The sequence below is a fragment of the Scomber scombrus genome, chromosome 6, assembly GCF_963691925.1.
Source record: "Scomber scombrus chromosome 6, fScoSco1.1, whole genome shotgun sequence".
In the NCBI taxonomy this organism is placed as follows: Eukaryota; Metazoa; Chordata; class Actinopteri; order Scombriformes; family Scombridae; genus Scomber; species Scomber scombrus.
This window is the reverse complement of record NC_084975.1, coordinates 29887125-29900075: the sequence shown is the minus strand read 5'-3', so window position 1 is coordinate 29900075 and position 12951 is coordinate 29887125. Positions and strand designations below refer to the sequence as shown.

Here is a 12951-nt window from a genome sequence, read left to right as displayed (position 1 = left end):
AATAACAGCATTTACAACAAATCATGATGTTGTACTTAAGAGTGAGGTGGATCATTTCCCCTAAATAGCTACTCAACCAAGCATGCTATATATTGCAACAGCCCTTACTTAACCTTCCCAGTCTGTTAAGCATACATAGATCATTTTAATTAACAATGACCCAGCAAAATACATACTGTGACACATTTTAGGTCACTTTCCATAGCTTAAGTATAGTTGCTTTCTTCACACATACCTAATGTGGTGGATCCCGCCACAATCCCGCCGGGCAGGCAGTGGGACACTCTGATGTGTTCTTGCAGAGAGTTGATGTCTCCAAACATGTCTGGGCAGTAGTTACAGTGGAACGCCGTGACGTTGGTGAACTGCAGCAGGGGAAAAGCTGCAGCTGCTGCACTAACGGTCCCTCCGCTGGCACGGTGAGCTTTACGCACGTGTTCGTTGAGGTTGTAGAGCGTCGGAAGAGTGTCGAGGCAGAGTTGGCACGTGTGGCTCTGCTGCGGCTTATCTGCGTGGATGGTCTTCAAATGGATCTCCAACACCGCCAGGCTATGGAAGTCTCTCTTGGAGCAGTAAGGGCAAGAGTACGTCACTTTACCCCAATGTCCTCCCCCACCTGTAGTGAAAGACATAGCTATTATATCAAATGTGATTGTTCAATATCAAGTAAGGAGATGTAAATGGATGGTTACACCGGACGAACGCGACTACCGTACCTCCAGCTTGATGACCCAGGCTTATCGCGATCTCTTCCACGGTGTCTGTGCCTCTCCTGCGGCTTCGTTCGCTGCCCTGGCTGTGCTTCAGGGTCGAGTCGGGCGTGGATCCTCTCTCCAGGCTGGCGCTGGAGTCTGGAGTCGCTGAGCTCATTGAAGCGATGCTGCCCAGCGCAGGGTCAGGACTGGCAGCGCTGTGATTGGAGGAGTCAGGCTGGCGGTGGCTGTCTAGGTGGCAGTAGACGTCCTCCACAGAGGGGAACTGTTCCGAACAGACCGGACATCTGCGGATACGGCAAAAACATCAATGAGACACAAATTAATTCCAGTGTTCCACATTAATGAAAATCAGCGGTTCAGATTTTTTCAGGTTTTTACTTGTGTTTGCGGTTGGCATGCTGCGTTTCAATATGCGTGAGGAGTGAGGCCTCGTCTAGGAAGATCTCAGGGCAGTGGATGCATTGCAAGTCAGCTCGGTCGGACAGCTGGGGGTGTCTGGTCAGGACGTGTTTCTCTAGCTCGTCGGTCTGGCTGAACGTCTCCTCGCAATAATCACACATATACAGGTCCTGCTCCAAGAAACCCTCTCCTCCTGCTCCCTTTTTCCCTCCGTCCCTCTCGCTCCTCAGCGCAAGGTGCTCTCTGTTCTTGCGATGAGCCTGGCAGAGTCAGAAAGTAGTCACTCAAAGAGTCACGTGTCGCCAAATACTCTATATACTCTAAGATTTGCCTTTAATACAGTGAAATCATGTCATAGTTAATTCAATTCAACTCCTATTATCTCATTTTGATTATTTGGTGTTATAACGTATTTTACAACAATACTGTGAGCATCAACTTTTTAAGTATACCTGCATGTGGCTCTGCAATGATGAAGTGGAGGAGAAGCCACGCTTACACACACTGCACTTAAATGGTTTGCTGGAGCTGGTTGTGCGAACAAAAACACACAAAAAAAGAATAAATCAAAACTGATTATAAAGAAGTACATTTGTCAAATGGAAGACTGGAATCAGACATAAAAATTCAATTCAACGTCAGATGTACGTTTCAGTCGACATCAAATCAAAATGCGTAATAATAAATAGTTTTGATGAGAATAGGATCAGAGGCAGTTACCTGTGTGTCTTGAGATGGATCTTCAGATGATCAGAGCGAGAGAATGCAGCTTCACATTCCTGACAACTGTACTTCTTATCTCCTAGATCAGTTGACAGATTGATAAAGGATAATTATAAAAGAAAAACGAGCTCCATTATAGAAAAACTCAAACATCTCAGACAGCCAGAACTCATGCGTTGCTACTGACAATCAGAAGGAACCAGAGGGAATTTATTCCGATGTTATATCTGGTCTCAGTAAAAAATAACGGTTTATTGCATGACTGTGAAACCCGTGAACACACTTTAGAGCCTAACCTGTGTGGAGTTTGACGTGGCGGTCTCTGCTCCTCTTGTGTTTAAACAGGCGGCTGCAGAAGGTGCACTTGAAAGGCAGCTTGTCGCTGTGGATCTGCTCGTGGCGCTTCAAGTAGCTCAGACGGCTGAGGAGGATAAGTCATAAGAAGAAAAATAACGATTACACATTTTTCTTTGAATTGAATGGTATTTTTTACAACAGCTTTAGAAGCGGTGTGTGAATACAAGGAAGAAACACGTATTACAAAGATGAAAACATAATAAGAAAGTAGAAAGTAGTTTTTATTCACCTTTATACACATCAAAACTTTTTTTATCATGTTATCCATTTTTAATACTACGCTGCACATCTGTTCATCAACAAGAAAAGGTAAAATGAGAATAGAGAGGACAGCTAGGCAGAAGATGTAATATAGAGGATTATGATGATGACTTTATGGTGTATGTGACAGCTGTTCTTAAAGTGGGTCTTGAGTTATTCCCGGGAGAGGTGAGTGAGAAATGTATTCACCTCATTTCCTTCACTGTTTGCCTTAGCAGTCCACGTTAGTTCCGTTACCATGGTAATATTGAGAATACTGTTTATTCAAATGCGTGTACACATTGATATTTATGAGTGGCGTATGAGGACGCAACTATAAACAGGAAAACTGAAAAATATGACATTGGTGTGATTGAGGGAGCGCTTGCAGAAAGGGGAAGAAAAATGTGCGAGTTTGATACCTGAAGGACTTATCACAGAACTGGCAGGGGTACGGCAGGCCGGCGCCTCCTTCCTCCTCACCGCCGGTGGCCATGCCAAGGTCACAGCAGCCATCGGGCATCTGCGAAGGTGACGCCACGTCTTTACTAGAAGGCGAGGAAGGCACCCAGGACAGCCCTGCTGGGTCATCATCACCATCTGACAAAAAAAACACACAAAAAAAAAGGGGGGGGGGGTCATTTACACACAATTTTTTGTACACAGCTGTAGGATTTACCAAAGACAATCTGGCACAGACGCAAAAGACAGGGGGGCATTAAAATGATTAAGGAGAAATACATCTTTCTTGGAAGGTGAAAAAGCGGTAGAGGAAGCCTGTGGGAGATCAAATGGGGGGAGAGAAAAAAAAGGATATAAACACATTTACCCTGGTTACACACACACACGCACACACACCAACACATACAGAAGGAAAATGAGGATGACGGGAGAACGAAAACAGTGGCGAGAGAGACACACTCCAGCAGTAGCAACATCTAAATAGAAAGCTCCAAGAACTATGTATCCCCGACGGAGCCCGGAAATAAGGACAGAGTGTATTTTCTCTCCCTTCATCCTCCCTCTGCAGCCATCCCTCGTTCCATCCCTCTCCTCACCTCCCCTCCCATCCCTCCATCCGTCCCCGAGGACCATAGATCCGCCTCATCATATTTTCATTAGGGCCTTGGCAGATTGAAACGTCGGAAAAAAAGCGATTAGGAGATGTGGAGAGTGGAGTGGAAAGATGGCGATATTCACTCCCTTTATCTGTCACACGTAGGAGATTTTTTTGGGATAGGAAAGGAGCTCTCTCTCCCCCCCCCCGCCCCCTTCTCCCTCTTTTTTTTTCTCTCCCCCTCCTGTGTAGTCTGGCGCAGAGGCGACAAAAAGGCCGTGACTCCGTTAATAGACACTTCAGAATGGATTCAAGGGGACAAAAGAGGGGGCTGAATAATGCTTGATATTGTTCTGTTCTTCTTTGTGCGCTCTGTGAAGCAGCACAGTGAGGCTATTTAGCATTTTAGCCTGAAAAATGTAAAGAAGAGGAGATGAAGAGAGAGAGAGAGCGAGAGAGAGAGAGAGGGGAGGCTGTTTTTTTTCTTTGCTTTTATCTGATAGCTATATCAGCAACGGCCGGTAACAAAATCAAAGAGAGAAAATAAGGAAAGTGGAGTGATAGGAAAGGGAGATCAACAGAGACGGTGGAGGAAAAAGTCTTGCGCCGCTATTTATCATAAAGCCAATATTTCTGCAATGCAAACACATGAACGCAGACACATGTGCAGTGGAGAAGTTTCTCCTGATAATTTTAGAAACCTCTCCAAAGCACACACCGTTTTACCTCAACCAACACCTACCACAGTCTTGTGTGTCTGCTGTGTGTGTGTGTGTGTGTGTGTGTGTGTGTGTGTGTGTGTGTGTGTGTGTGTGTGTGTGTGTGTGTGTGTGTGTGTGTGTGTGTGTGTGTGTGTGTGTGTGTGTGTGCAGTCTACTGTGTATTACGCCTTACAGAGAGGGGGTGGAAAACAGATTCTTGTGATGAATCGATCGCCGAGAAAATGTAGGCACTGCGATGAGCAAATAGAACTCTACAGGGGGGTTTGGGTTTTTTTTTTTTTTTTTTTTTTTTTTAAATTGTAAAAGCATGAATTATAAATTTGACTGGAAGCAAGAAGGAAAATAAAAAAGAAGGCTTAAGAAAATATAAGGGATAGAGATATCAACATGAAGCCTAACAGCAAGGCGAGGGAGACAGAGTGGGTGAGAGAGAGAGAAAGAGAGAGAGAGAGAGAGAGAGAGAGAGAGAGAGAGAGAGAGAGAGAGAGAGAGAGAGAGAGAGAGAGAGAGAGAGAGAGAGAGAGAGAGAGAGAGAGATAGAGAGCGAGAAAGTGACTGAGTGAGACAGATGGAGCAGAGAAATTGAAAGAATGAGAAAGAGGGAAGGGATGAGGATGAAGAAGTGCATGGACGTGTTGACAGGGTGACAGGAGAGAAACAAACAATATGTCTTCCTAGAGGATTGTACACAGCCATTAGAAATGAGTGCATAAATCAGAAAATATGAAAAATGAGTGCAGCTACAATAGGAAGTCTTAAAAAGAGTATACAGAAAGATACTAAAGAAAAGTCACACTGCGGAGAAAAGCATCATTTTTGATAAATTGTTTTCACCGATAAAACTTTGACATTAGCTTTAAATTAATCCAGTTAATTGTTTTTATTAAAAATAGAAGAAACACTACTGGATGAGCTGTGTAATGCCATTATGCTATTACTGTCCCTTATTGCACCTGATGGAAATCTCTAAAGTCTTATGTAAACATATTACCCCACAGAAATGAGGCTCTCCCTTTTTAGACCAATCACAATCGAGTAAACAAGTTCAGAAGTCATTTTATCAAATTTGATCAAAGTCCATTCGGTATCATCCAGGACATTACACAGGATAGATGGATAGATGGATAGATGAGACAGATGTCAGATGTCGACGTGGTCGACAACCAAAACATGAAGTCACTCCTATACTTGTGTCCTTTATTCACAAAAAATTAAAATATACGTCATAAAATCGCAAAATATGTAATATGCAGATATAATATATGTAAAGTGATACTAGACGCAGCGGACTGTCAATCAAGCAAGCTCCTACTACATCTGTACAAAGATCCAGCATCATCAAAGTATGCAGATTTTTGGCTATCATCTGAAGTGAGCTGAATTTTCTTTATTTTAGTGAAGAAAGGATGAATCAATTAATTGCTCAGTTGATTGAAAACATTGAAAATTCATTATCGAAAATGTTGATAACTGATTCATCGTTTGAGGTAAAACGCCAAGCATTCTCCGTTTCCTGCTTTTCAAAAGTGTGTTTTATATCATCGTTAAATGAATATCTGAGTTTGGACATTTTATTATTTAATCAATGCAATAATGTTGACAATAATCTTCAGATTGATGACAAAAAGCCCGAATTTATTTGTCTTGAAGTGATTTCCGCTTTATGAAAAGATGTTGCACACGTGACAGATGTTGTCAGTCCGAAGCAATCAAAGTATAAATATGGTAGAATAGGTTGTACTATGCTCCACAGCCTGTGTTGAAACAGTTTAAAGGAGCAAGTCACAAAAATTGATTGAGTGCAAATTCAGTATCTGTGCTAAACTCTACAGCCGTTTATCATTCTATCGATACATCTATCTTAGTTCATCTATCTAAGTGTCAAATCCATGTGTCAATATGAAAATAAACAGATTTTATTCCTATAACAGAAGTCTGAATCCAATGCCAGCCTATAAAAATATACTTTTAATGTACCATCTACTTGGCGTGTGGTGTTAAAATGCTGTTTGTCTCTTGAAAGCGTCAGTCCAGACACCCCCTGCTGCCAACACAACAGAGTACAAGTATTTTAGTGTAGCCTGAGAAAGATTAGTGACCCTGTCTCCAACACAGATATAGCACCCTCTCACCTTTTGTCTCTTTCTCTTGGCTGTGGCAGAACAGGATTCACTTAACAATAATAGAGTGAGAGCAAACAGTCAAACATCAGCCACAAAGAAATACTCAAACCCCAAAAATGGTCATTTGGTGTTGAGTGAAAAGAAGCTAAATCTCAAAGACATGTTAAGGAAAAAGTGGAAGTGTGTATCTCACAGTGCTGGTTTGGACACATGTGGACAATTATAGGCACGCCAGTATGAGTCAGTTATAACGTTTCTGAGGTGGGAAAGTGTGAGGAAGGAAGAAAAGGAGAGATATTCAGTGAGAGCAAGAGGGAGAAATCGCTTTTTAAAAGGGGGAGGTGGAGGGGTGTTGAGAAAGAAGGGGAGGAGAGATTAGCGTCATTAAAGAGCCCTAATCCTCTGACTAGCGTGGCTGGCGCTAAAATGGAGGATCACACGGCTTTTTAACGGCGCCTTTGTCAGTGGGCCGCGAGGGGACCTGGCAAGACAAGGCCGAATGGCAAACTGGGAGAGACTGGAGGATGGGGAGGGGGGGGGAGGGGGGGGAGCGGAGAAAATTTCAATGAAAAGTTAAATTAGAGAAGAATCCTCAAGAGGAGAGGAGATGAGGAGGATGGATGTTGAAGGGAGGAGGGGAGGGAGGGGGGGGGATTGGAGGAAGAAAAAAAGAGGGAGAAAAAGTAGTAAAAAGGGAACAGGCAGGAGCAGGCGAACGCCGACACACGCTGTTCCTACCCCCGTCTCCTCATCCTCCTTTCTGTTCTTCTCTGGCGAACGAAAACGAAACGAGAGGAGCGGAGTGGAGGACCACAGGGCCCCAACCGGTCCGCTCCCCCCCTTTATCTCTCACTCTGCAGTCTTTTCCTCTCCCGTCCGTTCTCTCTATCCTTCAATCCCTCCCTCTGTCCCCAGCAGTCCCTCTACTCTTCTGTCTTCATCTCTCCTCCGCTCCCTCCCTCCCTCGTTCCCTCCCTCCGTCAGCTTTCATGTTGTTACTCATTATAGTGCTGACATCTCTCCTTCCATCCCGACAGTCTCCCCGACAGTCTCTCCCCTACTGGTATTGGCCTTCACCCCTGTGTCTCAGCCTGGACGGGACCGAGGGAGAGAGGGAGAGAGGGAGAGAGGGAAGGGGGGGAGGGGGGGGACGCTCCAGATGGACAGACTCTGAACTCCAGAGGAGAGGGAAGAGATGACAGGATGAAAGAGGAGACAAGAAAGAGAGAGTGGAGAGGAGAGGAGAGGAGAGGAAAGGAGAGGAGAGAGGAGAGGAGCAAGGGATTTGTACTAAGAGATAGTAAAGACCACAAAGTATGGAAGTGAATGGACCGCCTGAGTCCACCTGAAAAGACAAAGCACACAAACATGCATGCAAACAAACACACACACACACACACACACACACACACACACACTCCCCGTGTCTCTCTCTCTAATAGGCAGGACAGTGTGGCAACGTGTGGAGGACACAGCCTTGGTGAAACACTAATGAAGAGACACACATGCTGATCGATCTCTCTTTATGTTTCTGCCTCCCTCCATCCAAACTCACTAACTTTGTCATGGCAGTCACACAGAGGAAAAATACATAAAAACGTGCCTAAAGAGTTTACAAAACAGAGCGCTCAATAAAAATATCACCATATTAAAATGTAAATCACTATTGTCTTTATCAAAATTTAAAGTCTGCCTGCTCTAAAATGTGTTCTTCTTCTAGTTCCTACATTTGGATGTTTGAGCTTGACTGTGCAGCATGGTGTATGTGCAGAGTTTGAAAGGGAAAGTTTCTCTGAGGTCGTCAAAAATCCATTTTTAAAGGTGTGCACCTACAAGCATGATTTGTAACATCACGACTAGTTTGGAGCCAATGGCAGTCCAGTATTCAGCATGCACTGAGAATGGAGTTCTAAGTAAAGTAGGATACTTCTTGTGTCCAGCAGCTTTTGAAATACAAAAAAATTGTTTATTTATAGATTCTGAATATTTTTTAATGAGGGAGAAGGAGTAAAGGAGTAGTTAATTAATGGTTATTAAAATAAATATAATCCTAAGGATTTTAACGAGATAATTGAGCTCTTTTGGGGGGAAACTCTTGTTAGACACAAAATTATTCAAAGTAGAGTGTTTTATATACAACTTAAAACATATCTGGAGGGGATCTTTAAAAATGTAAAAACAATGGTGAAAAAACACACAAAACCCTGCAGGCATATTCCAAATATTTCACATTCATCCTCTGTAAGTATATGCATCTGCTGGCTTCGGCCATGAGGTTGTACACTGTCTGTATTGCCATTGAATGATAAGAGGTTGAGTCGAGTTGCAACTGTGTGAAGTAAATGATACAATGGGATGACATGGAACCAGCACTCAAGAACATTCGTTCAATTAGTTCACCCTGGATAGCAGCGTCAACTAAACGCCTGAAATGGAAATATAATCCATGTATGTCATGCTTTCTCTCTTTTCTATTGCTTTGATGTTCGAATCAAAGGAGCTCAGCTGGTAGCAGCAAAAAGGTTTCAGATCCCAGTGCTGCTACTACGAGCTAAAACAGCCTGCTAACTACAGTTCCATGCAGAAAATTCTGAATTAAAATTATAAATAAATGATAGAGAAATGGATCTATCAAGTTAAACATGCAATAAGTCTGAATAAGTGATGCTTTCCATAAGATGACAAATGTGCAGAGAAAAAACGATGCATTTGAATCTAAAGACGGTGATTTTATTTGAATGTTCAAATATTCTCATATCAAAGGGTTTTACCATACCTTTCATCCCAACTTTATTAATTCAACAAGGAAAGGAATGTCCTATTTAAGTTTTACACAAGAAACTTTAATAATAACAGCGCTGTTTTTTTTTTCAAAGCGATAAAACCTCACTACCTTCTGTCATTGTCCCAATTTAGTTCAATGTTTTCACCTGAGTTTAACTGTCTACCTGCTCAAATGTTAATCCTCCTATCAGCCTGTCTTTCTCTCCCCCGCCTCTCCTTCATACATCCCCCTTGCTCCCTCCACCTTTGTTTGGCCATTGGCCCAGACCTGCACCTTTCCCAGCGAAGCCCCTGCTGACCTCCTATCCCTCCATCCCTTCCACCCGCTCCCCAGGCCCCCTCCGATGGCCCCAGGCTGCCCCAGGCGTGCGCACACACACACAGCCCCAGACTCACCATAGGGGGCAGAAAAACAACTTCCACCCTTGGCTCACTCTGGGCAGCCCGGCACACAGACACACACACACACACACACATGCTCACACACACACAGGCACAAACACAATTACAGTACAATTCAATGTCCAATACTGAGTTAAATTTGATGGAAAACAGGCATACCGCACTTCTAATGGTCATCATTTCTTCGGCTCCGTCTTTATTTTTGTAAAGAGCATCCTGCAGGTTACAATAACAGCAGCTGCATCCTTTTTGATTCATGCTGGAAATCATTTAGATGGGCAAGGGCCTAAATCCAGAGTTTCCCATCCCTAATAAATTGCATAATTTGTGTTTTAAGGGGCGAGACTGCACAGCCAAGTAAGTCCCAACATGTTTACAGACTGTTTATGACTTCATTTTATTTGTAATGTATGAGGCAGAGCCAAAGTCATGACATAACAATAATGGCGACCATAATCCAAGTGATGAAGTGCTCGTTGGCTGCAAACACCCAAAGCTTTTTTAAAATACCACACATGGTGCATGAGATAACAAGACAAGAGAATACAAGAAAGATCCCTACCTGGCTCTGTGATTACTGTACGAGTTGGCATGGCAACCAATAAGCTATGCACAGCTTACTGGTTGTCATGCATTATGAGAAATGCACAGTGGGAAGGTTTATTCGACCAGTCGCATTGTTTGGCTGAAACTACCTGTTGTTTAGTCTGATCTAATGTAGCTGTGAAGGAAAGTAGGAGCCCAAAATTCATTCCCTTACAAAGAATAAAGAGGATGCTGGTACATTTTCCCACTTGCTTCCACAGAAAGTCCTTACAACTTTCTAACATTGTCTGTTCTAATGGGGACATTTTGATCTCATGAGATGGCAACGACATGATCTACACACACACACACACACACACACACACGTGTTAACTGGGTGCAGCAGTTCACATGACTGAAACCAGGTCTCTTTGCTTGGAGGACCCACAGTCCTCTGCTGCCTCCGTCCTTGTAGCTCACATGGGATGAAGTCTGTCGGGACACGCGCACACACACACACACACACACATACGTGCCACAATGAGGACAGATAGGAAGGACGGTACAGCAGTCTGTCCGGGGCTTGAGCCCTTGAGGACACCGTGGATGGACACAAACACACGCATTCACACACAAACACGCGCACGCACACACACACACACACATACACTAAGCAGGCTGTGGGGACCCTCACCTTCTGCCCTGGGAATGGGTCCGGCTGCTTTGGACGCTTTTGGGCGCCAACTGCTCCATATGGGCAATGTGTGTTTGTGTGTGCGTACGAGTGTGTGTGAGGGCAGAAGGTTAGGGGCAGGGGGCTAAGGATGGGGGTGGGTGGACAGTGAGCTGGCAGATGACGAGTTTGTCCCTACCGCACAGCTAAATGTACTGTATACAAACATCAAACAGCGTGATGCACATACAAACATAGGAGAAAGCAAGGTCAGAGGAGTCACACAGACCTTCTTGTGGACTATAAGATAATATTTGTCAGTGCTGGTTTTCAGGTGTAATTGGATGTTTCACCTGTGAGGTTGTGACAATGGCTAAAAAAGCTAATTAAAATAAAGTAAGAGGCAAATTTAGGAAAAGATTCAAAGTTCTGGATGTCAAGGAAAATATATGTGGTTGACAGAGAGGTATTTAAATGTGGATTTAGTGTTATTTACTCATTAACTTACCAAATTATGCTTCCACAATAACACAAACGCAGATATACAACACACTCTGTCTCTCTCTCTCTCCCGTACACAAACATACACCATGTGGAAGAGGAGGAGGGCTGGCATCTGCTTCCTCTCGCCACACTTCCCTCTTTTTTTTTTCCTCATCCTCTCTCTCTCTTCTCAAAACTCTTTCTCGACAAGCCTTTTATCTCGCTGTGTCCTGATTTCCTGCGATTATTATCATCATTCGCCCCACGTCTCCTCTTCATCGCCGGTCACACAACAGTGAGAGCGAGGCACCTAAAACCATGTTTAGGGGTTATTGGTTCTGTTCTTAGTGTGGCAAATTTTTCCTCTCCTCTCCGCTCTGTCCATCTCGTCTGCTGTTTGTTCACTTCAGAAATGAGAACCAGCTGTCAGGCGGAGTGTTAGATAAACAACAACACCATGCCAACATACACATACAGTACGCGCACCACATATGTGCACACGGTCACATTACGACGCACACACACACACACACACGCAGTGGTGTGGTCCCATTGTGTGCATGCCGGCGGCTATATCATCTATTTATAAGAATGAGGTTTGGTGGACTGACAGACCGCTCACTAACCTAGAAACACATTCACCTGAGTCACACACACACACACACACACACTTGATTTACTTCACATCCCCTCGCACACAGACATACACTTGCTCATAAATACAAAAACTCATGCACATAAGAAGGCCCTTGGATGTTTACTGAAATACCCACAGAACTGTAATAATACACACACTGTTATAAATAATAACAGCTGCGTGACTTTGAAAGCATTATTAGTGCCGCCTTGTGAATAATAATGGATAATTAGCGTTTAGCAAGAAGCCTGTATAGGTTCCTATGTGCAAACGGATGTGATTGATCTAGAGATGGATCAACAGTATTTACCCACACACACGCACACACACATACTGTACAAGTCCTCCCTCATTCACCTACGCGTACGTGGGACCTATAAATAAGTGATGTAGGCAGCTGGAGCTTGCTGCTCGAAACACAAACATACTGTAACACACGCACACACACACACATATACACACAGGTAAACAAACAAACCCATTTTTGTATATGGCGTACAAATGCAGCAAAAACACACAAAAATGCAAACCCTCTCCATATAGAGAGAAAAGCTAAAGCAGTGCAGGTACATAAGCTGCCAAGGGGTGGATTTGAGGAGAGACTGAGAGATGGATAGAGAGAGGGAGAAAGAAAATGAGGGGAGAGATAGAGACAGAGAGGAAATGAGGCTCCTGACATCCCCGGGGGAGGATGGTAGAAGGGGGTCCTGTGCCCAGGGGAAGCCCAAGAGCAAGCTGCGAGAGGCGGGTACCTCCTGCCCACTGCTCCCTTCCCCTCCCTTCCCTTCTGGAGAACGGGATTCTGGACAGCCCCCTACTCACAACTCCTAAACCCCCCCGGAGAGAGTTATGTGCACACGCACACACACACATACATACACACACACTCGCTGAAGAGGAGTCCCAAGGGGAGGAGCAGAGCAGAGCAGAACACCTGGACCTGCCATTAGTGACACACTCAGGGATTAGAGGCACAGACGGCAAGAGAGACGGAGAGAGAGAATGCACACTGGGATGGGCACACATAGTATATGCAGAGAGTAATATGCATAAACGTACACAAACACATGCAAAACCCAAACAGGCAGCGACTTCACCGACATACGGAGG

General features: G+C 44.1%; 1 protein-coding gene across 1 annotated transcript in view; it reads right to left on the bottom strand.

The window, feature by feature from the left end:
• Positions 1 to 12951, bottom strand: part of znf423 (zinc finger protein 423) — a 148972-nt gene that overhangs the window by 79065 nt on the left and 56956 nt on the right. Inside the window, 7 exon segments of the mRNA XM_062420351.1 lie at positions 236 to 616; positions 768 to 1000; positions 1095 to 1375; positions 1568 to 1643; positions 1836 to 1917; positions 2135 to 2259; positions 2858 to 3035. Coding sequence (XP_062276335.1) covers positions 236 to 616; positions 768 to 1000; positions 1095 to 1375; positions 1568 to 1643; positions 1836 to 1917; positions 2135 to 2259; positions 2858 to 3035 — 1356 coding nt within the window.